At 44.8% G+C, this 25,523-nt stretch overlaps 1 protein-coding gene and 2 pseudogenes across 1 annotated transcript in view; 2 read left to right on the top strand and 1 right to left on the bottom strand.

Moving 5' to 3' along the window:
- Positions 1-21,947, bottom strand: part of LOC147446399 (uncharacterized) — a 44,108-nt gene extending 22,161 nt beyond the window's left edge. The window contains exons 1-3 of the mRNA XM_086525635.1: positions 19,614-21,947; positions 17,189-18,575; positions 16,801-17,080 (exon numbers count right to left, since the gene is read on the bottom strand). Coding sequence (XP_086381761.1) covers positions 16,801-17,080; positions 17,189-18,575; positions 19,614-20,817 — 2,871 coding nt within the window. The 5' untranslated portion in view covers positions 20,818-21,947. The remainder of the gene's footprint in view (positions 1-16,800; positions 17,081-17,188; positions 18,576-19,613) is intronic.
- Positions 4,189-5,311, top strand: LOC147446401 (uncharacterized; annotated as a pseudogene).
- LOC147446400 (uncharacterized) lies at positions 6,400-8,010 on the top strand (annotated as a pseudogene).
- Positions 21,948-25,523: the final 3,576 nt, after the last annotated feature.

Raw genomic sequence — 25,523 nt, 5'->3', positions numbered from 1 at the left:
CCACAAAATAAAAAATAAAAAAATATAATGTTGTAACTTGGTCAAACCTCTGCGAAAAAACTCATTTGCAGGACCCATGGCACCTAATAAAGGACAACTCATCACATGTGATGTATACTTGCCCAAAATACTCGAACAAGCTTAAAGATATGCCTTTCTGGACAGTTCTGATGCGTAAATTGGTTTCTTAAAACGCTTCCCATTGCTTAAAGCATGCAATTCTCCCATTAAATGGTTCACTATTAAAAAAAAAAAAAAAAAGAGCAGAAGCCAGGTAAAGCTTAAGAGAACTGAAAATGGTTGGTGGTTTAGCACGTCTTATTGATTAACGGCACTTGAAGAGCGAAAGATTTAGCAAACCAGCAAAAGAACTTTCACTTCGTCTGGTGCCCTATAACCATCCTGAACATTAATAGAGGTATCTAGTAGCCAACATGGTAAACACCTCTGCTGCAATAGGATGGGTTTTATTCAGAAACCATGGTCGCCCAAGAGATCTTTGGAGTTGCAACTTAATAACTCTGTACTTGCATCATCGTATGTTAAAGTTACACCATTCTTCTGCTTCACTTGGATTAAAGATACCTGTACTGCTAGTGTGCTCCCGGGCTGGTGACCTACATGCACGTGCATCTTAGGTTGCACTAGGTCTAAGTCGAGCCACTTTGGCCAGCCAAACATTATTTTTTCATGTGCCCACTTATAGGGGGCCGTATAAAGGTGCCCTGACTTTTTCCCAGTTTATAGTGTTGTGGGATCTAGGGAGGGTGGGATCTAGGGAGAGCTGGTCGACCTGGTACGGGGTGCCCATATAGGCATCCCCACCCCCTGCCACTAAGAATGATGTTGTATCTGTGTTGAGGCGCTTGTGGGGGGTTCGCCCTCCCTCCATGGTCACTTGCATATGGACATACTTCCCTTTCCTCTCACTAGCTTTAGCCTTTTTCTCTCTGTCCTCTCTCCTCTCTCTCTTCTACTTCCACACTTGCCACTCACATGTGTATAGAGGGAGTTTTCTCACATGGTAAGGAGTTTTTGCAGATTGGGTCCGGATATCTCTCTCGCTGATAATGTTTTCAAAGACCCTGGGTAGGGCAGCGTCACCACAAAACGCATTTCAACAGGCCGGAATCGCGAAACGGGTGAAATGCCAAAACGTTTCGCCCTACAAATGAACGCCTTGCAGTGGAACACTTGAAGAAAATTTCTCTTGAGAGAATTTGGACCCCAAAAATTATTTATTTATTATAGATATGTTATTTCAAGGTTAACATATCATGTCTCTACTTAGCGGCTCGTGGGCCTTTTCTTCCTCTCCCGCTCTCTTTCATGCACAGATCACATGCATTCATTGTTTGCACATATGATATAGAGGATTAACAAAAAGGGGGGCCAAACACTTTCTTATCTCTCATTTTCTCCTCCTCCTCCTTATTCTTCTCCTCCTCCTCTCTCTCTCTCTCTCTCTCTCTCTCTATCTATCCATCCTCCTCCTCCTTATTCTTCTCCTCCTCCTCCTCCTTATTCTTATCTATCTATCTATCTATCTCCTCCTCCTCCTCCTCCTCTCTCTCTCTCTCTCTCTCTCTCTCTCTCTCTCTCTCTCTCTCTCTCTATCCATCCATCCTCCTCCTTGTTCTTCTCCTCCTCCTCCTCCTTATTCTTATCTCTCTCTCTCTCTCTCTCTCTCTCTCTCTCTCTCTCTCTCTCTCTCTCTCTCTCTCTCTCTCTATCCATCCATCCTCCTCCTTGTTCTTCTCCTCCTCCTCCTCCTTATTCTTATCTCTCTCTCTCTCTCTCTCTCTCTCTCTCTCTCTCTCTCTCTCTATCCATCCATCCTCCTCCTTGTTCTTCTCCTCCTCCTCCTCCTCCTCTCTCTCTCTCTCTCTCTCTCTCTCTCTCTCTCTCTCTCTCCATCCATCCATCCTCCTTGTTCTTCTCCTCCTCCTCCTCCTTATATCTCTCTCTCTCTCTCTCTCTCTCTCTCTCTCTCTCTCTCTTATGGAAAAGTTGTTTGGGTGCATAATGGAGATGAAATTGAGTGATTGGGCTGAAGAGAATGACAAGCGTGCAAAGGGACAAGCGGGTTTTCGGCGATGCCATAGCACCATTGATCATCTTGTCACTCTTCGTGTTCTCATGGAGGAAAGTCGGTTGAAAGGCAAGCGATTGTATTGTTGTTTTGTGGACTTTAAGAAAGCCTTTGATATGAATCCACGTAACAATTTGTGGAGAAGGATGGAAGAACTCCAAGTGCCAAGTGAGTTTATGCTTGCGGTTTCTCGAATCTATGAGAAGGTGATTTGTCAATTGCGCATGGGAAGAGAAATTTCAGAAATTTTTGTAAGCACTATTGGGGTTAAACAAGGATGTCCATTGTCACAAACTCTCTTTGGTCTATGCATCGATCAATTGGAACAAATGGTACTTGACTTTATGCAAGAAGAAGGCATTGAAGAGGTCACTATTTGCAATGCGGTAATCATGCTTTTGTTGTATGCGGATGATGTAGTGCTTCTAGCACACACTTTAGAAGATGCACAAAAGCTTATGGTTGTCCTTGAGAACTTTTGCTTGCATAGTGGGATGATTGTAAATGAATCCAAAACAAAGGTTATGCTTGTGAAAACCAACCATAAGGAGAAGCCATGCATTGTGTACAACAACGAGACACTTGAAGTTGTTGAGAGCTTTAAGTACCTTGGCCTTGAGGTTCCATCCAATCACAAGTGGCATGAATGTGCTATGCGTCGTTTGGAAGCGGGAAAGAGAGCATACTATGCATTTGAGAACATGTGTAATGCGGGAAACATCAAGTGTTGGGTTCTCAAGAAGTATCTTTTTGATGCATTGGTGACACCGGTTCTTCTTTATGGAGTTGAAGTGTGGGGCGGGAGCATCTCAAAGTCTACTTGGAAAGAGTTTGAGAATGTCCAAAAGCGTTTTCTTACAAACTTTCTCCAAGTTAAGACACAAACACCATATATGCTCCTACTTCTTGAGTCAGGATCTCTTCCAATTGAGGTTATGGGCATGGAAAGGGTTGTGGAGTACATGATAAAGATGCGTCAAAACCCCTCACATCGACTTCCTACAATTGCATGGGAAGCAAGCAAAAAAGTTCAAAAGACGCATAAAAGCAAGATCTTGAGCACGGGATGGATGCAAGACATAAAGAAGTGGTTTGGGAGATGGGATGCATTACACTTGCTACATGATGCTTCAATTGACTCTCAAGTGAATGAAGCTTTTCTACAACGCCAATGTATTACGGCTTGGGAGAAATCCGGTGGGTCACGCTTCATACATTACACCACCTATATTGCCCCCAACTACAAAACCATGTTCTTCGCTGAGAGAGGAAACCGTACTCACACTTACATGCTTGAGCCTATTCCCTTGTCCGCGATACGCACTATCGCAGCAATTCGGCTTAGCTCCCATTTCCTTCGATGCGAGATAGGGCGTTGGGGCAATGGAGAAGAGTCAAATCGATTGTGCACATTATGCTCACTGCAAGTTCGAGAGTCTGAGTACCACACACTACTAGAGTGCTCAGCTTTTGATCACATCCGAACTTGCTTCTCTCACATTTTCAGCCATAACTTAGACCTACACACTTTCCTCTCCCAGCCAAAGTGTGGGCTCTCCATTGCGACTCTCATTACTACAATTTTGGAGCATCGAGAGTCACTCATCAGCCATACACATACTACATCACATGTAACTTTGGTCCCATAGGTCATATTTGACCTCCGAGGACGATAATAAAATCTATCTCTCTCTCTCTCTCTCTCTCTCTCTCTCTCTCTCTCTCTATCTATCTATCCATCCATCCTCCTCCTTGTTCTTCTCCTCCTCCTCCTCCTTATATCTATCTATCTATCTATCTATCTATATATATATATATATATATATATATATATATACCTCGTTCTTCTCCTCCTCCTCCTCCTTATTCTTATCTATCTATCTATCTATCTCTTCCTCCTCCTCTCTCTCTCTCTCTCTCTCTCTCTCTCTCTCTCTCTCTCTCTCTCTCTCTCTCTCTCTCTATCCATCCATCCTCCTCCTTGTTCTTCTCCTCCTCCTCCTCCTTATTTCTATCTATCTATCTATCTATCTATCTATCTATCTATATATATATATATATATATGAGGAGATACATCTTGCAGTCTGGAACTGCAATGGAGATCTATGGACACATCCAGAGAGGCTTGAGGAGGTGAGTCGAGACAGGGATATCATTCTCTTGACACAGACACATGAAAGCCCCGACAGGAGCCTACCTCGGGTTCAAGGATTCCATTGGGAGTCTACACACAGAGATTGTACATGCCAGCACACTACGAGAGGATCAGGAGGAGTAGCTATACTCTGTAGAGATGGGCTTCAGAACAGAATACAGATTGTCGCACGTGATCCACACACCAGATATCTTTGGATCCGGCTACAGCTCTCACAGGAGAGGACCATCTACATAGCTTTATGCTACTTTGCCCCTCATGGCTCAAGATTCCTTATGATAGATCGAGAGGAGGACTCACCATTCACATGCCTCTCAGAGGGGATCATGGAGCACTCCACACTAGGGGAAGTCTTCCTTATGGGAGACTTCAACGCCAGGACAGGCAGTGATCAATGCGAGGCTTTTGACATAGAGGACCCACAGCTACTACCCGCCATACAAGAGGAGGCTACAACACGAGTTTCAGCCGATACTACACGTACACTCTATGGCCCCCACCTACTCAGACTAGGCTCTCGACATCGTCTCATTATTTATAACAGGATGGCTCAGTGGACTGCTTCAGGAGGATTGACATGCACACTACTTTCAGTCACAGTTGGAGGGGGGAGTACAGTAGACTACATCATGGGATCCAGAGAGGCCACCCACACACTCAGCTCCGTCACCATCCCACCCATACCCATTGGGGCCGACAACACATATCTCGCACTCTCCCTCAAGGGAGACACACCCACACATACACCCACCACACGCACCCCAACACCACCATCCACTTCATACACGCGCTAGCTCCCATATACTCGGCCCACGTCGAGAACGATTTTCTTTTGCTTCACCCTAACACCCCACTACCCTTACTCACCTCACACATCACATCCGTTCTTCAGACATCAGCCATTAGCTCATTTCCACACACCACCCACTCTGGTCACACACCCCCCCCGGGACTATGCCACAGAACCGCTGGTATGATGATGAGTGTAGGGCTCTCTATCGTCGACTACGAGCTCAACGAGTACTTGGAGAGATCACGGAGAGAGAGGCCAGGAGACAGATGAAGACCCTCACACGCCGGAAGCGGCGAGCCTTTGAGGAGGCACAGGAGCTTGAGCTGTACTGCCTATTCATGAGCATGGAGAGTGTTGCAGCATGGCGTACTCTACGAGAGCCACGACCGACCACTCCTATTGGAGATCCACAAACATGGCATGACTATGCTTACAGATTGTACGAGGTACCTGGGCAGCCTCCCATCCCACCGCCACCCGAGCCTCACCCTACTAGCTCCACTTTCTTCACAACAGGGATGATACAGAGGGCCATAGACCGACTACAGCATGGCCGCTCGGCCAACCATACAAGATTGTAGAGTGAGCATCTGATATACACAGCTTCCACTATAGCCCCTTTGATTGCACATGTTTTCAACCGGGCTATAGGGGAGGGCTTCCCAGAGGAGTGGACCAGGCACACTATTGTGCCTCTCCACAAATCTGGCGACACCCTGACCCGGAACTACAGGACCATCATGATTGGCCACACCATGGCCAAGCTATACGGGGCAGTACTTGAGGCAGAGCTCAGTTCATATGCAGAGATTGAGGGTCTACGAGCACGCGGCCAGGCAGGTTTCCGACGGGCCTTCTCCACTATTGATCACATCTTCATTCTGCGTTGCCTCATTGATGGGGCAAAGGTGTGGAAGAAGAGGTTATATTGCTGCTTTGTGGATTTCCGCAAAGCTTTTGATACAGTGCCACGAGAGAGGCTCTTCCAACGCCTCCAGAGCTTGGAGATACCATCAGATATGATTTGGGCCATCTATGCACTCTATGAGCAGGTGACTCGGAGGGTACGTTGTTCAAAAGATTTGTCTGAGGTTGTTGCTGGCACCATTGGTGTTAAGCAGGGCTGCCCACTCTCCCCCACTCTATTCGGACTCTACATCGACGAGATTGAGGACTACATTCTACGAGCTGGAGGAGAGGGATGAGACCTTGCAGGTACACCTGTACACATTTTATTATATCTTGATGACATTGTATTGATTTCAGAGTCACCCGAGGGATTAAAGCACCACTTGGCTGCCTTGGATGAGTTCTGTACACACAGGGGTTTAACAGTAAACCTTGGCAAGACCAAGGTCATGATCTTCCCCACCTCTCCCATGGTGAGAGCTACAGCAGTATTCACAGCCGCCGGCGGACAGATTGAGGTCGTCACTTCATATGTCTACCTTGGAGTCACATTCACGAGTTTGCCTGGTCTATTCTCCATGAGACAAGCAGCTACAGACAGATTGACACGGGGGTACGCAGCGTTGGCCATGTTAGAGCGGCGATGTCACCAGGCACACTTTCAGGAGCCCCGTACGAAGGGGTGACTATTTGACACATTAGTCACACCAGCTATGATGTATGCAGCGACAGTTTGGGCCCCAGGCCTCACAGACACCCAGTGGAGTGCGGTCGAGAGGCCCCAGGTACGTACGATCTCGCGATTATTTGGCGGGAAGCCGACACTTCCACATGACATCATCAGAGCAGAGCTAGCGGCACCTCCCATGATAGTAGAGGCACTGTTCCAGACTATCTCCTTCATTCAGAGGATGAGAGAGCTCCCAGCAGACAGACTCACACGCAGAGCATTTGAGGCAGCTATACAGATCTCAAAGACTGGGTATGACAGAGCTTGGTACACTCAGGTTAGAGCATGGTTTGACAGACAGGGTCTAGACATGGATAGACTACCACCCTTTCAGTATGACCCAGATTCACTCCACATCCGCCTCTCACGTAGTGAGAGGAACACTGTGCTCAGACAGGATCTTTGGCAGCTCTACACCAGTTGGACATGGCTCACACCCGACCTGGCATCTAGACGGTCACATTACCGAGATCAATTCCTGCACATACTAGCAGACGGGTTCATTCAGCGACCACGATACATGGATACTTACATGCCTCACAGCTCGAGAGTAGCTATTGGCCAGCTGAGAGTTTCCTCACATCGACTAGAGATTGAGACTGGCAGAGCATCAGACACACCCAGAGAGGAGCGGATATGCCGGGTATGCAGAGTAGAGCTAGAGGATGAGGAGCACTTTGTATGCAGATGCAGAGCATATGATGACATCAAAGGCAGATATGAGGGTTTATTCACAGGGCAGCCTACCCTTCGAGAGATCATGGACTCCAGAGATCAACGCCAGCTGGGGCGATCCTCACTAGAGATACAAAGCCACAGAGAGGCCTTACTTGAGCCCACGAAAGCTCAGACAGGAGGGAGCCAGACCCAGCTCACTGACTTCTTCGTCTCACGACATCTACTAGCCCCCCCACGACCCAACACACACAGAGGGGTGACTCTTCGGTAGCCTGAGACCTCCAGAGCTGGGAGACGGCCCCGCGCTACAGGTTACCGGGCCCCCAGACTTCATCAACGCCAGATTGTGGAGATTCAGACCCGTGATCGCTGAGCCACTAAGGAGAGACGAGCCCAAACGATGGCCGACCCCACTGCAGCCATCCGAGCAGCCCTAGCTCCAACTCCACCGATGTACCACATCTTACACCCACCCATTAGCACAGGATGGAGCTAGTTTAGTTAGTCACCAAGGTCCACAAGGCAGCCACTTTCTTGACAGGGAATGCGGGACAATGGTGGACAACTTTATTGCTTCAAGGGCAAGCTCCGTCCACATGGATTTACTTCAAGCAGATTTTTGCAGCAGCATGGTTATCTGATGATTTTGAAGCAGATGTCATGACAGAATGGCACCAACTTAATGCTACCACTTGCAAGAATCTGGATGACTACAATCGGAAGTTTTGGAAAGCTTTACTTCCAGTAACTTCCTATAGGTTTGTGCCATTGACAGAACAGATTGAAAAATACTGTTGTGGCCTACCCAAAGGATTGAGAAAGTACTGCACGAAGACCAAAGTCACTACTTTGACGCAGCTCATCGAGGTAGCAAACACTTGCAATGGTTTGCTCAAGGGAGAAGATTGTGAATTCAATACTGGTGTCAAGGAAGGATCAGCCAAGAAAAATTCAGCGAAGAAGTATGTTCCCAAGGAGGCTCCGAAAGTGACTCAAGAGCCAGCCAACGCTAGGAAAGACAAAGCTACGGCTGAATCAGAAAAGGGACCAGCGAAGAAATGGAAAAGACGTTTTCCTCGCAAGTCGGAAGAGCAAAAGAAGGTCCTGAGGTCAGAGAACAAATGCTTCATCTGTGAGCAGCTTGGCCACATTGCTTACAATTGTCCTACAAAGAAAAGGCCAGTTGATTCTGAAGACAAGGAGGACAAGAAAGGAAAGAAGCCCATGGCTGGTCTAGTGCCAGATATGGTGGGCGACGAGCCAAATTCAGATGCAAGTGAGCTTTGCAGAGCATGGGGAAAGGTCAGGGATCAAACAATGCTTATCTTCTTTGATCCAGGTGCCAAAGCCAACTTCATTTCCCCAAAATTGGCTTCAAAGTTGGGAATCAGACCTGAAGAGATGGGGTATACAGCAGAGGCAGGTTTGGCATGTTCTGGCCATACAGCGGCTGTGACACCCATCATTGGAAAGTTGCGACTACATAGCCAATCCTATGTAGACGCTGAAGAATTTTACATCATGCCACTGGACGGATGTGATGTGTTGTTAGGTATTCCTTGGTTATTCCGTGTACAGGGAATCATGGATGCCTACAACAAAAAGATCACTATACAGAGCACGGGAAAGACTCACATTCCGGATGTAAAGCTTAAAGGGGAGTCTATTCCCACTGTATCAGCTTCTGCTATTACTTCTGTAATGAAAAAGCATCTTTCCGCGTACTTGGTTTTTGCACGTGAAATGTCAGATTATGATGAATCAAATTTATCTGTGCTAGATAAAGAAAGGTTAATGTTTTTACAACAATATAGTGACTGTTTTTCCGATTCATTACCGTCTCAATTACCGCCAGAGAGACCCGAGGACCATGCGATAGATTTGGTGCCAGGCAGTAGCCCACCAAATAAGCCTCCGTACAGGGTTAGTACGGCTCAGCAGAAAGAGATAATGGGCCAAGTACAGGAGCTGTTAGAAAAGGGGCTGATTCAGCCCAGTTCATCCCCATTCTGTTCTCCAGTGTTGTTGGTGCAGAAAAAGGATGGCTCATGGCGTATGTGCATTGACTACCGTGCACTGAACAAGAATACCATCAAGAATAGGTTCCCTATACCTAGAATTGATGATATTCTGAACAAATTAGAAGGAGCAGCTATGTTTAGCAGGATAGATCTAAAGAGTGGGTACCATCAGATCCGCATTAGATCAGAGGATGTGCACAAGACTGCTTTTAGAACGACGTTTTGCCTTTACGAATTTTTAGTGATGCCCTTTGGTCTCACAAATGCTCCTGCTACGTTCAATAGGATGATGGACAGAATTTTCCATCCACACCAGCAGTTTGTTGGTACATTCTTTGATGACATGATAGTCTACTCAAAGAATGAAGAGGAGCATAGGCATCAATTGGCCATTGTGTTCGAAGAGCTACGCAGTCATAGGTTGCTCATCAATGCAAAGAAAAGTGAGTTTTTTTCTGGAAGAGATTCACTTTCTAGGACACATTGTCTCAAAGGATGGTATTAGAATGGATCCTGCAAAAGTTGAAGCGATCAAGTCATGGCCAGATTGACGGTGCATGATGTCCGAAGCTTCTTGGGACTATGCTCCTATTACAGAAGGTTTATCCGAAATTTCGTTGAGATTGCTTCACCTTTACATGCTCTTCAAAAGAAGGCAGTCACCTTTAGATGCACACAGAAAGAGATTTCAGCTTTTAATCTCTTAAAGGAAAAGATGACTTCAGATCCAGTCATTGTGTTGCCAGATCTTAGGAAGTCATTTGTGGTCTAGTGTGACGCCTCTGGTAGTAGCATTGGTGCAGTGCTAATGCAAGATGACAGGGTAGTAGCATATGAGAGCAGAATTTTGTAAGGACTCTGCAGAGATGACCATGCTGGTCTATGAGAAAGAGTTACTGGCTGTGATTCATGCGCTCTTAAGTTGGAAACACTACCTGCTAGGTGCAGATTTCATTGTCCAAAGGGACCATCAGACCTTGCGATACTTCTTGACACAGACAAAGTTATCTAAGAAGCATATGCGATGGGCAAATATCTTGTCCATGTTCCACTTTCAGATTGTGCATGTGGAAGGCAAGAAGAACGTTGTGGCTGATGCCTTGTCAAGGAAGCCACAAATTTCAGCTGTGTCAATTCCTTATCATCATGCAATTGATGATATGAGGGAACAATATGAAAATGATAAAGATTTTGAAAGGGTCTTCGAGCAGCTAATGGATGGACAACGTCATGAACACTATCTTCTTAAAGACGGGTTCATGATGATGCATGGCAGATTGTGTCACAAAGCCATTGCGACGCAAAGTTATGGAAGAGAGTCATGTCCCACCGTATGCAGGGCATCGTGGCATCGATGCTACAGTTAAAGCGGTTGAGACATTCTTCTACTGGCCTACATTGAAAAGAGATGTGGATGCCTTTGTACGAGAATGCCTAATATGCCAGAAAGTGAAGTTTGACAAGCAAAAGGCACCAGGGTTATTGCAACCACTACCTATTCCAAATAAACCATGGGAAAGTATTGCTATGGATTTTATCTTTGATCTTCCGAGAACGCAGACAAGAAACGATGGTATTTGGACCATCATTTGCAGATTCAGCAAGCAGGCTCATTTTATTCCTGTCAGGAAGAAGATAAAGCCGGATCAGATGGCACGCTTGTTTATGAGCAATATTTTCAAGTATCATGGCATGCCACAGTCGATTGTTAGCGACCATGATCCACGCATGACAAGTTTGTTCTGGAGAGGCTTGTTTGAGAATATGGGCACCACGCTCAAATTCTCTTCGTCATTTCATCCTCAAACAGATGGGCAGTCAGAGGAGGCAAATTCTATTGTCCTAGATCTGCTGAAGTGCTATGTGTCAGAGCATAAAGGAAAGTGGGAGCAGTATTTGCCATTGGTGGAGTATGCATACAATAATACAATGCATTCATCAACTGGCAAGGCACCTTTCGAGATAGTTGAAGGTGGCAAGAAAGTTCCTCCCATACTGCATACAAAGGACAAGATATTTGAAGCAGATAAGTATGTTCAGGACATGGATGAAATGTACAAGAAGGTCAAAGTGGCCTTGGAAAAGACTCAGGCAAAGCAAAAGAAAGCAGCTGATCGTCACCATCGTGCAGTGGTATTTTCACTTGGTGATTGGGTACTTTTACGCTTTGAAAAGGCAAGGTTAAAGAAGATGAAGGGCAAGGAAAGACTGTTTCCAAAGCTCAGCATGCGTTACTATGGGCCTTTTCAAGTATGCGACATAATCAATGATGTTGCATATAGGCTGAAATTGCCTGACAGTTGGAAGATTCACAATGCGTTTCAGGTGAGTCTTCTCAAACTCTATGTGGGTGATGTGCTAGAAGATATGCCAGCTGAAGACCAGCCGGAAGTCGAGGAACTTGACGAGATCTTGGTCCCGGAACAGATTTTGGCACATAAGGAAAGAAAAGTGAAAGGCAAGGTTGCTAGAAGGTGGTGAACTTGCAGAGTCACCAACTGTGTTATCACGTTACCTTGAAGCCTTCGATCTGCAACCTACCTTGACCCCTTGAGTTTCAAAGCTACATGGATTGTCAGTCTGACAATGGCTTCTGAAACAAATGATGTACATGGTATTTAAAGTGAGCTCAAATCAAATACATGTTACATGAATGTTAGAGCTGTACAGATTGTCAGTTTGGCAATTGCTCTTATGGAATGTCCAAAAGTATGGTTAGTGCTATAGAAGTGAGTATTTCTTGTCAGTTTGTCAAGGATACAGTAATTGCTTCTATTAAAGGGTACATGTGTGACTGCATTCTTAAGCTGTCGGTTTGGGTATGCTCGAAAGTGTTATTGGGCCCAACGTGTACTATAAGACAGTGGCAAAATGTGTGCCTACTATTTTGTCATTGGAAAGTTAGTGACTCAAAGCAATGGCAGAGTGCGAAGCTACCACTATGTCATTGGGACAGGATTCACACCCAGCCAATACATGTGTCGACGAGGTGTTGAATACACCAGGGTTGACAATGAGCATGTATGTGTCGTACATATGTCGACAGGTGTTGAATACATCAGTGTTGACTGTGAGCATGTACGACATAGATGCAAACGAGGACGTTTGAGATTTCAAGAGGGGGGTATGTCACCAGCGTGTGACTACTATCTATCCTTTTTGTTGATTTCTTTCTTATTATTTATTTACTTTCACTTTTTGGAAACACCCCTCGGGAAATCTAATTGCCCTGCATTGCATAGCTAGTGTGGAACTGTCCAGAGGGAGTCCAGGCCTGAGGGCAAGAGAGCACTAAGGTTGGACAAAGACTATGGTTAGCCAAAGTGAGGTCATTGACTAGCCAAAGTGGAATCCTTTGCTACAAAGCCTACATTTGAGTTCTGGGTGTAGCTGCAGTGTACAAAGGGGGTCAGATGACCTAGAAAGATACAATGGCAACATCTCCTAAAATTTAGGGAACTGCTATTTTGGGACCTGAAAATGTGTTTGCATCATTACCTCCGGAATGACAAGGAGAACATTTTCTTACTCTGCCGTGAAGTCAACTGGGCAACCGGTTGGGAGATTTTTAGGCGGCAACCCCGAAACGGGAAAATGCTTGTAAATGCGCCAAGAGGCACATTCTGGTGCACTTTCCTCATGCAAGAGAAGGTGGCGCTGAATTTTAAGCTGGGAGAGGCTCATTTTCAGATTTTGTCACGGGTTAAGAGCTATGGAGTGCTTCCTTTCCCTCTTATGTACAGTGCGGTGCCAGGAGTGATGCCCTGCACGCTACGCACTACCCTCTCTCTCCCCTATGGCAGTATGTTATGCCCCTCTAGTGGGCTTTTCAATTGACTAATGTACAGTTGTGTGGGTTCATGCGCGATTGCCGAGGCAAGAGCCTCTTGCACAGGTACTGGATTAGCTAGCGGCTAATCCCCCGCAGGTACAGGTGAATTCGGAGAGGTTTCACGTCAGAAATCTCGTCCGATTCAAAGGGCAAGTAGCCCTACACGTGCGAGAGCTCGAGGACTTGATACAGATGCGACCGGCACGCGAAACGGAGCCCGAAACAGTAAATTACATCCTGCTGTGTATTTTTGCAGGTTTAGGGTTTTGCCCCTAAACGGTCCCTAATACCCCCAGGAGGTTCGGGGACGCGAGGGGACCGCTGTACAGGTGATCTGGCGCATTTTCGGGGCTGAAAACAGAGAATTCAGCGTGCTGCAGATTCTCGCCAGGTTTTGCAAAGTGCCCGTATGCGTCGTGAAAGTCATTCAATGCATGGGAATACTGACTGTGAAGGGTCCTAGTACAGTTATGCTGCTGAAATCCGGCCGGAACAATTGAAATTCAGCCAAGCTTGTGCAGGGCAGCTTATAGGGAACCACAACGTTTATTCCCTCTTTTAAGCAATAAAGAAATACCGAAAGGGGCGCTGTAACCGGCCCGTAGGGCGGTAGGCGTTGGCTTTCACCCGAAATTCTTTACTTTCGACACACACACAGAGCACTTGCAAAGGCGACCTGTAACGGGAATTAACACTTAATCACACACGCGGCTCGGAAGCTAGAATGCTCCGAGCAGACACCGACAATCTGTAGGCCCCAAAATTGGCGCCCCTTTCGGTATTTCTTTATTCTTTATCAAAGGGAATAAAACCTGTGATCTCCCACAAGCTACCCCGCACAATCTAGGCTAAGAAACACCTGTTCTGGCCCGATTTCGGCAGCATAACTATACTAGGACGCTTCACAGTCAGTATTCCCACACATTAGGTGACTTTCCCGACGCATACGGACACTTTGCAAAACCTGGCGAGAATCTGCAGCACACTGAATTCTCTGTTTTCTGCCCCGAAAATGCGCCAGTTCACCTGTACAGCGGTCCCCTTGCGTCCCCGAACCTCTTGGGGGTATTAGGGTCCGTTTAGGGCCGAAACCCTAAACCTGCAAAAATACACAGCAGGCTGTAATTCCCTGTTTTGGGCTCCGTTTCGCGTGCCGGTCGCATCCGTAGCAAGACCTCGAGCTCCCGCACCTGTAGGGCTGCTTGCCCTTTGAATCGGACGAGATTTCTGGCATGAAACCTCTCCGAATTCACCTGTACCTACGGGGGATTAGCCGCTAGCTAATCCAGTACCTGTGCAAGAGGCTCTTGCCTCGGCAATCGCGCATGAACCCACATAACTGTACATTGGTCAAATGAAAAGCCCAATTCTGACACTCAGAGCTATTATTCAGGAGGATAGACACCATGGCAAGAGAATCTATTGTAGCTCTGTGGATTTCCGCAAAGCTTTTGACAGAGTGTCGAGAGCCAGACTTATACACAGACTACAGGACATGGGTGTGCCTACAGAGCTGATATGGGGTATTCTGGCTCTATATAGGACAGTGATGGGGCGGGTACGCACCACTGAGGGAATGTCTGACATAGTCCACTCCACTATTGGAGTAAAGCAGGGATGCCCCCTATCCCCGACTCTTTTTGGGATATATGTGGATGAGTTTTCAGACTACGTAGAGCGGCAGGGGGACAGGGGGGCTCAGCTAGCAGGGACATGGATTCCGTTGTTACTATATGCTGATGATATTGTGTTGATTTCAGACTCCCCAGAGCAACGCCATTTGGATGCTCTGCATACATTTGCTCGTGATAGTGGATTGTCGGTCAATCTGGGAAAACCAAGGTTATGGTGTTCAACACCACACCACAGTGGGTCAGGAGGTCGGCACCCACATTTATGTATGGCCAGGAGATTGTGGAGTACACAGATGCATATACCTATCTTGGGGTAGTATTCAATGGACTGGTGTTTTCACTAAGGAGAGCATCAGAGACTAGACTGACGAGAGCATATGCAGCTCTGGGAGGACTGGAGAGGATGTGTTCACAAGTTCAGTTTCAGGAACCGCGAACAAAGCTTTAGCTCTTTGACACTCTAGTGACTCCAGCTATGCTCTATGGAGTTCAGGTATGAGGACCCTCAGTAGACCACCATGGGAGATCTGGCAACACAGATGGATGGAGATGTATGGAGAGGCCTCCGGTCTCTATGATCGCTCGGATGATTCGGGCTAAGGCCTCAATACCACATGAGATTATCCGAGCCGAGTTAGCCGCCCCCCCCCCCCCCCCGTTGTAGTAGAGGCACTAACGGGATCAACCTCCTTTATGCACAGTCTAAGGGATCTCCCCAGAGACATACGCTCAGCTTGCCCTGGAGTCATCTCGACAACTAGCTCTACAAGGCGATCCAGCATGTTGGTATGGACAGCTGACATCATGGTTTCAGTCGCATGGTCTCAACATGGATGGATTACCTCCGCTTCAATACTCCTTGGATGCACCCTCCTTGTCTCTCACACGGACAGAGATCACCAGGCTCATACGTGAGGATCTGATTCAGCTAAATGCCAGGAGCACATGGATACAGCCGACACAGGAGTTGGGCACAAAGATGGCCTTCTACAAAGAGCACCTTCTCCAACTCATAGAGGACGACTTTGTGACTAGGCCTGTGACTAGGCCAGCATACATGGCCATATACACACTTATCCCATGGGATAAGATGCGCTATTGGACAGATACGCACATCCTCACATCAGCTCCAAATCGAGACTGGCCGATTTAGAGGAGTGCTGGCAGGAGCAAGGATATGTCACCTATGTAACTTAGAGCCAGAGACAAAGCTGCACTACACATGTCACTGCCCGGCATACTATGAGATACGCGGCAGCTTTCACTGCCTGTTCAGAGAAGGGTTCGGACCTTTTTCTAGAGTCATGAGATACAAGGATCAGAAGTGTCTCGGATTGTTCCTGCTAGAGTTGCGCAGACTTAGGGAGAGCTTGCTGAGGACATCAGGGGAAAGACAGTCTCAGAGACGAATCACAGAGTTCTTTACACCAGACAGAGGAGAGCCAACGGAGCAGTCAAGAGGTACAATGCTTAACAGAGCCACTGAACTTGCCAGATCCAGACGTCCACGACCTCGGGGGGTCTCCCACTACCGACGAAGGTTGCAACAGAAGATACAGATCACTCTAGCTCGACATGCAAGACGCCCAACCAGAGTTCTGACCATGGAGGAGGTCGATGAGATCCAACAGCGACCGATGAGAGATTTCATCTGAACCCACAAACCCCCCCTCCCCCCTTATTTCCTTTCTCCTTAGTGTTTTAGTGTTAGTGGTAGCGTTAGCTCTTTGTAACTTGGGAACTTCGTAACTTTGTAATTTCCGTACTCAGACATGGTATCAGATTCACCAATTGTAACTTTTTGGTCTCATAGGTCATTTTGGCCTTTTGAAGACGTTAATATAACATTTCATTTCTCTCTTTTACTTTTCTCATCGAAGGAATTCATTTACAGTTTTATAATTTTGATGCCTTCACGCCACAAAAATATTCACGAAAAGCATGTATAACATTACCTTATAATAGAAATAGTCATAGAGTCGCAGTAAATGGTGCTTGTCAGCAGGATCATTCTTGTTGATGTACTTCAAAAGCTTAATTTCATCAAGGCTTTGATCAAAAAAATCCTTATTATTCTTGATGATTTTCATGCAGACATCCATGCCTGTTTGCAAATCACGTGCTTGGACAGCCTTGCTAAATGCTGCTGACCCCAAGTACTCAGTGATTAAATACCGTCCAGCAACCACAGAGTTGAGTACAACTTGGAAATGTTTTTCCTCTTCAAAGCCTGTTCTGAGGAAAAAACAGAAACAAGGTCACAGCTCCGTCAGAGAAAAGCAACAAAATAAAACAAGAACAGTCAAAAAAGTAAATGGCAAAAAACTTTCAAAATTAAAGAACCTGTTTTTTCTGTGTATTATCCTCAAGCTGAAAACCTCATATTCATGTTCCTCCATCTTCAGTAAGTGTGCTTCTTCTTGTGCAGTGCTCGTCTCCCCATCATCTACTGCCGGCTCAAAAACAGCATTATCATAAGTATACAATGCAGTTTCTTCGTCCCTTGCTTCATACATTTCCTTCGAAAAAGACACATGACTCAAAGCGTTGGGATGTGAAAACAAAGCAGGACTCAAGCATGTTCCATCTTCCAAGGTTGGTACAGGTGATAGTCTACCACTTTCCTGTTTCCATGGTGCTGCATTGTCTTCGGACTTTATTATTTCCGAATGCCTCTCCTGGCCTGAGGGGATGGATCCCAAAGACAAAGGTGGACATGCAGCATCTGAATTTACAGCATTCATGCCTTGATTGCTTGCAGATGAGTTTAAAAAACACCCCGGTGATACGGCTTTACAACTATTTATGCTCTTCATATCTAAAGGAGCTATACAAGAGAATGCTTCCTCAGCATTACTTACAAAGGACTTTTCATTTGCTTTTTTAGCAGCTGCAGACATCAAGTCTAACTCTAAAGGACATTGGATTCCATCAAGGTTCCTATTAGATTCAGCACTGCATGCTCCCCAATTGTCATTATGATACTTTATCTGGTCTAAACCATCATCACTGTGTCCGCTGGTTTCGTGTAAGGAATCTCTTCTAGACTTCCTACCTTCTGTCGCCTTCTTCACTTCACTTGGACATATCTTCCTCAAATAATCTCCACAAGCCTTGTCATAAGCCTCACCTTCATCCACTCTGTAATTATGTACATGTTTATCAAACTGAGAGATGTACCCTTGCCAAACAGGTTCAACCCCCATGAATTTCAACTCTTCAGCATCCATGAGATGGCCATCATAGCTCATACTCCCAAATTGCTTCAAACTCAGTGAGTCACCTGCACTCGAATGCCCCAAGAGAGTAGTGATGTTTGAGATGTCGGGGCCAAACTTGGCTTGACTCCCATCAGAAACTGCAGTGTCTAATAGCTCTCTTGTATAGAGAAATGAATCGTCCTCTCCTTGCATCAATTTAATTCCCTCATTGCTTTGGCTCAGAAGATCCTCCACCACTTTCTGTTTTAACATCTTTACTTCGTCATCCTCATTTGGGTGGATTATTTCATGAGCTAGAAACCAATCTTCATCCTCAATCTCTCGCCTTTCATAGCCTGGATCCTCATCATCTTCATACATATCCGAACCCCAATATTCTTTGCAATTACCCATATCAGGGTCTGTGGGCTCATCTCCTAGGGTTGCAAATCCAGATAAGAGCTCTGAAGTGTCCTGCATGGCATTTTGGCTGTAAGAATGCTCACAGACGTCATTTTCATGTTTCTCTCCTGAAAACACCAAGTGCCTATTAGTAATGTGACTATACAACTTAACACAAGCACAACTAGAGTAAAAGAATATGCTTGCAAGAAATAAAGGATAGAAATTTTCAAAAGACATAGCCACAACATAGCTCCACTGCTAAGGCTTTGAAGGCAGAACAGGTATCTGCTAATTCACATTCAAGCACACAATTTAGCACATCCTTATCCCAAGAGAAAGCGTACTATGTATTTAAGCTAATATAATTAGGTTGGAAAAATCCCATTTGATTAACCTTCTGGTGAATATTATGTATGTTAACTCAATGATGCATATGTCAATCTGCATTTATGAATCCCAAAGAGTTCTTGACTAGTTCTAAGCTACCAACACTTCTGGTTACTTCCAGCCTTGCAATTGCAGGGCTTGAGACTTTTCTGAAGCAAAAGCATGGTAAGTTTCACAATTAAACTCAGCACTTCCTTTCCCTACTAATCAGCCATAGGAAAATGTGAGGTCTTCATTCCTCTGGACAAAAGTCCGTTAGGTTCGTGGATAAGGAACGGAGCCCATAAGTACCTTGAGGCATGAGACACATGAAAAAATCCACTCGATCCAATGCATCACCTTAAACACTTAACCCCAAGCATCAAATTCCCAAAAAATGCCATCATTCTAGCGATGGCTCCTATTACACGTGTGCTGATTTTCAAAAGTCTATGTACTTGCATAAGTCTCCATAAGTGCATAGGTATAGTTGGAGCAAAAGATTTATGATAAATCTCAAGTTTATTTCAAGAAGAACACAATAGGTCCAGAGTTGCATTTCGAAGTGGGATGCTTGTCACAGAGGAACCTCCTGCTCCTAAAATGGTGAGACAAACACCTCAAGGTTGTGACTTTGGAGTGCACTCATAACCTAAACTCTAATGATTGTAAGTCAGCCAACAGCTCGTCTAAACAAAAGTAGATGATGCAATGCAAACTAAAACCAGAAATAAAGTATCCAACCAAGTGCAAGAGACTAATGACCAATCTGCTGGCAAAATGAGACAAAGTGAAACCTGGTGAAGTTGGTCCTTGTCCAACTGGAATGTCTAGAAAGGACCCAAGATTGAAAGCTGGTTCAAACAGGGCATTTGTATGCAGCTTATCAAGGCCAAAACTATCAGCAAACCCATTTGCAATGTTGAAACTGCCACTACTTGATCTCACATTTGAAGAAGGCACATTGTAACAATCTTGTGTGCTTCTCGCATTCAGATATTCTGCTTCCACATGTTGATTCTGCAAACCAATTTCCCACGGAAGAGGTATATCCTTGAACATATCTGGTGAAATATTTAGGTTTTCTAAGGCAAGTGCTTTAATGTAGTCGATGCAGTCATGTACCACCCGCTTCTCTTCCAGCTGATCAGAGTCTTTGCTCGATGGGAGTGGATGCAAAGAAGGCTGTGAAAATTTGGACGATTTTAGCGCATCATCATCCCATACACCAAAGTCCAACCAGCTAGTATCTGAGAAAGAATGGTATGCAGACCTTGCAAAGCTTTGGGTGTTACGTTGAGGAGGTAATGCCTTCACTTCATGTGCAACCTTTTGAAGAACCGGCCTGGGCTCATCCATGCAAGAGCTCTTCTTAGGTTCATATGCATCCAAATCCTGCTGAAGCTGACCACTTTTACATGCTTTCATATTGCATGTCAACTCAGACTCGTGCTGCTGTTTTTTGGTCAAAGCTAACCCAACATCTATGCCAATCTCTGAGCTATGTAAAATATCCCCATTCCTGTAAGTATGCTCTGTTCTCTCTAAGCCAATCTCCTCATGAACACTATTCATTGGTTTCGTACCGTTTTGTCTCACCAAATGAATATCACTACTAGACACCTCCAAAGTTCTTTTGAATGGAGGATCCTGTTTTTTGAATTCTAGCACACAATCATGATTACTAGAAGACATGAACTCCCACTCTGTATAGGCATCCATTTGTCTGTCGACGATTCCATTTCTCTTGGGAGTATCCCATTCCGGTTTTAGCAATGAAACTTGGCATGATGTCTTGTCCACAGATGAAACTGCAGTCGCCTGGCAATCCTTGCAGGCAGTAAACCCACCTCCATGAGAAGCAGTCTCAACCTTGTCATGGCCACTAGTTGGCCTTGGGAAGGAATGCCTTGCTTGCAGCTCCAACCGCAAAGCTTCTTCAGCTTTCCCAAAATTGTGCTGCCGGAGAAAATCAAGCACAAGGCTCACAGATTCATCCATCTTCTTCCCAGAAAGGCACAAGAGAGTACCCTCAGCTGGTGCTCTGCATTTGCCTACACTTCAGTGCGAGAGAGCTTTTCTTAGCTCTTGCTCTGCAAATGCCAACTGTTTAAAAGGTCCATCTTGGAATTGTAATTGCTTGATAAGTGAGGTCCCTTTCATGAATGAGTCATTTTGGCAAGTGGGCTGCTGCAGTGCCAAATACGCACATCTGAATCTGGTTGCAATATCCATGATAGACCGAGCATGATAGTAGTGCAAGCTCTTTTGAAGAGCAAGAGAGGAGCATCACCTTGGATCGGACAAAAGGTAGGATGCTTTCTTTTTTTACTGCCTCGACTTGTCCACTCATCTGCAAAAGCAAGCTGCTGCAGAAGAGTAGACAAAGCAAAATTGCTCCCCGTCTTACTCGGATAGGGCAATTTCATACAAAAAACTCCTCCTCAGAACTTGCAAGAAGGCAGGAGAAGGTAACTGGAAGGACTTGTTATGTGAAACTCCTTGGCGTAATCAAGCTGTTTATCTGAATGGTGGGTGTCGTGTGTGCCAGCAACCGTCAAGTGCGCCAGAGACTTCTGTTGAGTGAGCAGATTATACGTTCGTCTGGCATTTTCAACCGAAGAAGAAAGACTATGTAATAACAGCCTTACGCAGAACTGCGTGACCGAATGGAGTGATGGAGGAGGGTTCGGTGTTTATTGTTCTCGATTGTGTGTGTGTGTGTGTGTGTGTGTGAGAAAAGGGGGCCCCGGGGGTGGGGGGGGGGCGCGCTTTCTTGCTTGTGCTAAACTGTATGTGGGTGTTCTTGTGTATCCGTATGTAAGCGAGGGCCTGTGTTTCAAGACGCGCGACTCCGTTTGAGACTGAGAGAGAGAGAGGGCCGCGTGTGTGAAGCCGTCAGAGAAGGTACCTTGAAGAGAACGTGTTTGTGCAGAAGCGGATGTGAAGCATGATGATTCAACCAGATTTTACGTTCTCCTCGTCGCGCGCTTGCTGCCTACTCAATGTAGTCAGTGGCACACACACATACGTACACAAGTTCTCATGCTCTGACGACCTTGAGGGAGGTGCTGAAGCGGCATTTCGGGTGCGGAACAGAGAAAGATGATTCGAATGTGTTGTGTGTGTGTGTGTGTGTTGGGGGGGGGGGGGGGGGGGGGGGTTTAACCTGTAGGTACAGAAGAGAGGGGCGAGTCCACCGCAATGGCAACGACGGCCGGCCGACCATGGGACCCGCCTACTCGCTCTCTTACAGATTCTTGTCCTAGCTCTTTTTCACCATCCTAAAAGCCAAGTTCACACACACACAGCATTTGCCTCTCTTCCTTGGTGAAACTTGAAAAGGGGGGGGGGGGGGGGAAGGGGGGGGGACTAAGTGGCACGGGCATGGGAGGGTGGGATCTACGGCAGGGGCATTGTGGGCCGTAGATCCCAGTGGCGGTGACACTGTCGCCCTTGTGCATACATGTTTTAAGTAAATTAGGGCTTCCATGTTTTAAAACGCATGCATGGCGTAGTGGTTAGGGTATGTGTCTCTCATGGGTGAGATCACGGGTTCAAAACCCACGTCCGCAAAAGGGAGTACCCTAGATTAGTTTCAAAACATGGATACCCTAGATTACTTTTTACATACTACGGCCCACAATCCTTGGTCGTAGATCCCACCCTCCCATGCCCGTGCCACTTAGTGTCGAGGGGCGGGGGGCAATCTATTCTTTGGGTTTAGACCATGCAGAGGACATGGTGTAACAAGAGAGTGCATTCCTATTGGCTGGTGTTGATTGGTGAAAAATCAAGCACTCATGTTTTGGACCCACTAGAAGATTGGGCACCACCTTCTAGAGGGAAGCAAATGTTTTCCGCTCCCTGGCTGCAAGTTGAACACTTCTGGTTTAGTGGATCGATTGTCAACTTTTCTCTTTTCATGAACGATGCACAATGTCAATGGGAGGGAGAGGAATGAACTTCTAGGCTCGTGCATCCGTAGGGGAATCTGAATGCGGTCTTATCTTGCTAGGGATTGGAGGTATCACACTATGCATGGTAACATTGCATGCATTGTGATTAGGATGTGCCAAGAAAATGAGGAGAAGAAATTGAGAGTATCCAAAAATGGAAAGGTGATAACAAGTCTAATAGCTTTTAGAGGAGATATTGTCCCATAACCCGTCGAACTCCGCTAACCCTTCCACACTCTTCATGAGCAAGGCTTTCCATGAACTCCAACCTCCCTAGCCACACATGAGCAAGCAGGATTGGGCTCTTTGTTGGCAAGCTCAACAACATGAATCCTACCCCTACTCCCAATGGTAGCAACCATCTCCTCTTTTCACAAATGTGGGGGCTTCAGCTAACTGGGCTAGGGCACTAAGTGACTACTGAAACCCCCCCCCCCCCCCCCCCCCCCCCCCCCCCCCCCCCAAATAGTTGCATGTCGTGTGGCCCCTTTCTTCATGATTGTTGGTGTCTCCAACCTACGTGGTTACAGGGGCTCATGCACTCAATGAATTGAGTATTGGAGCTTGGCATTATAGTTTTTCAAATGCACTTGATAAAACAATGCTCACTCACATGATTGAGTAGAATTAAGCGTTTGAAATGTAACTATCACATGATTGAGTAGAATTAAGCGTTTGAAATGTAACTATGTTGTTTTTGGCATAGCTCTAGAACAAAAGGCAAGCTACAAGTAAGCCTTGTGTGTGAGCATCCATAAAGCTGACTTATTACCTTGAGTGTGAATAGTGTTGTAAAAAAATCAAGGTCTAGCGTATTCTAACCGGTTGAAATTGTAAAATCTTGGTTAGATTTTGAGCTTGCCTTTAAGAAAACTAAAAAATTTACACAAGTTTTAGTGTAATTACGGCAAAAGCTTCAAATTTTGACTTGAAAACTGGGAGAATTTCAAGTTTGCTCTTATTTTCACCTGTTAGGGAAAATGTATTTTTCTAGCCCCGTGTGTGAGCATGGCTAAGACTCGGTTATTCAATTAAAGATTGATAACTAGACCTCACGTGCACGTTCTCTAATGCTTGTCATACATAGTTTAGTCTTTTTTTTAAAGATAATTTACAAATTTTTTAAAAATCTTGTAAATTTTCACTCACCAAATTTTCAGATGTGCAAAATGGTCTTTATGAACAATGCTTCTTGTAAAGAGATATCTTCCATCAATTAAAAAATCCATACTCTTGAAAGATGTGCTACAAAGTATATTAAGTTAAAACGAAATGGTGTAAAGGAATCTAGACAACTAATTTCTCATAGAGTAGAGATTAACAAATGCATTCAAGGTAATACACACCCTCAATCTAAGAGAACAAGAGAACAAGACAAACCCTTACTGTTGTGATTCTTTGCCCCCACATTATTTTACTATTGTGATTCTGTCCCACAATACTCAAGCATGTGGAACAATACACTAAAATTGTAAGTTGTCATAATTTGTTCCATTAGCAATTTGATTTGGGTTTTGAATACAACAAAAAATGCTTTCATGATTGGTAGCTTTAATGATTGACCATCTAGCTAGACAGATGCAACTACTAGATTTGACATCAAACTTCATAGTGCTAAGACTATTTTCTTAATAACTTACCAAATAGAAAATTAGTGTCTTTTAAGCACTTACATAACATGTTCAGGATTTGTTAAAGAAGAAGCAAAATCAAATTTTCACATTTCCAAGAGATTTTGCCTTGCAACTCTACGTGGACGCATGCGGGTTGGGAGTCCATGTAAGGTTCCCAATTTTTATGCAAAAAGAGAAGGTGTACAAAGTAATTGAAGAGTTTTGAATCTACAAACAAGTAAAAACTTCACTAAAAATAGAGATGATTGGTATTTTTAGAATCTTAAGCACAAATTTATTTTAGCCAAAAAAATTCTGAATCGAATTTAGATCAAAATTGACTCTCAAATTCTTGCTGAAAGTTTTCACAGTCACCTTAATAAAATAAATAATTGGAAACTTTGGACAATTATAAACCACATGGGCTTTTCACATGACCTACCATATATTTTATCACATGGGCCAGATATTTCCAATTGAATCAGTAAAATGAACCGAAGTTAGCAGTTTCGATTAACCAAGTTGGGCAGGTATTAGGGCTTGATATTATGGACCTGCCAGAGATTTTAAAAAACAGCAATAGGGGGTGCAAGAGAAGCTAGGGAGCTACCTAGAAAGCTAAGAACTACTAAAGATTGGCCCTGCTTGCCAGAAAAACTATAAATAGGTCCTTAATCTTCACATTTTCTCTCGGACTCGGAGACCCTAGCAATTTCTCTCTAATCTAAAGAGAGTCTACCAAAAAATCACTAAAGTGCAAAAACTTAGCGTGATTAATTAAGGTAATTAACTCTAATCCCATTAGATTAGTGAAAGGCATATTAATTTAGGTCTATTTTTATAATTATATTATTCATTAGGATATATTAGACCTCTCTCTATTGAGAATTATCTTCTTATACATAATTCATATGTTGAATACTAAATTTTTCATTATGAACAGTAATTTAATTAATTATTAATCTATATTAAGACTGAAATTATCTAATTTTGACCTTAATTCAAAAAAATACCAAATCAACTTAAATATATTTAAAATTAATTTCCAAAGCTTTAACACACTGTTAAAAAGCTGTGCAATTTATATCAAAATTATGTATCTAATTTTGATATATATTAAAGCAAAAATAGTATT

This window comes from Adiantum capillus-veneris, chromosome 12 (assembly GCF_014529385.1).
Source record: "Adiantum capillus-veneris isolate H3 chromosome 12, ASM1452938v2, whole genome shotgun sequence".
Lineage (NCBI taxonomy): Eukaryota > Viridiplantae > Streptophyta > Polypodiopsida > Polypodiales > Pteridaceae > Adiantum > Adiantum capillus-veneris.
The sequence above is the reverse complement of the archived record's forward strand: the minus strand, read 5'-3'. Positions and strand labels throughout refer to the sequence as shown.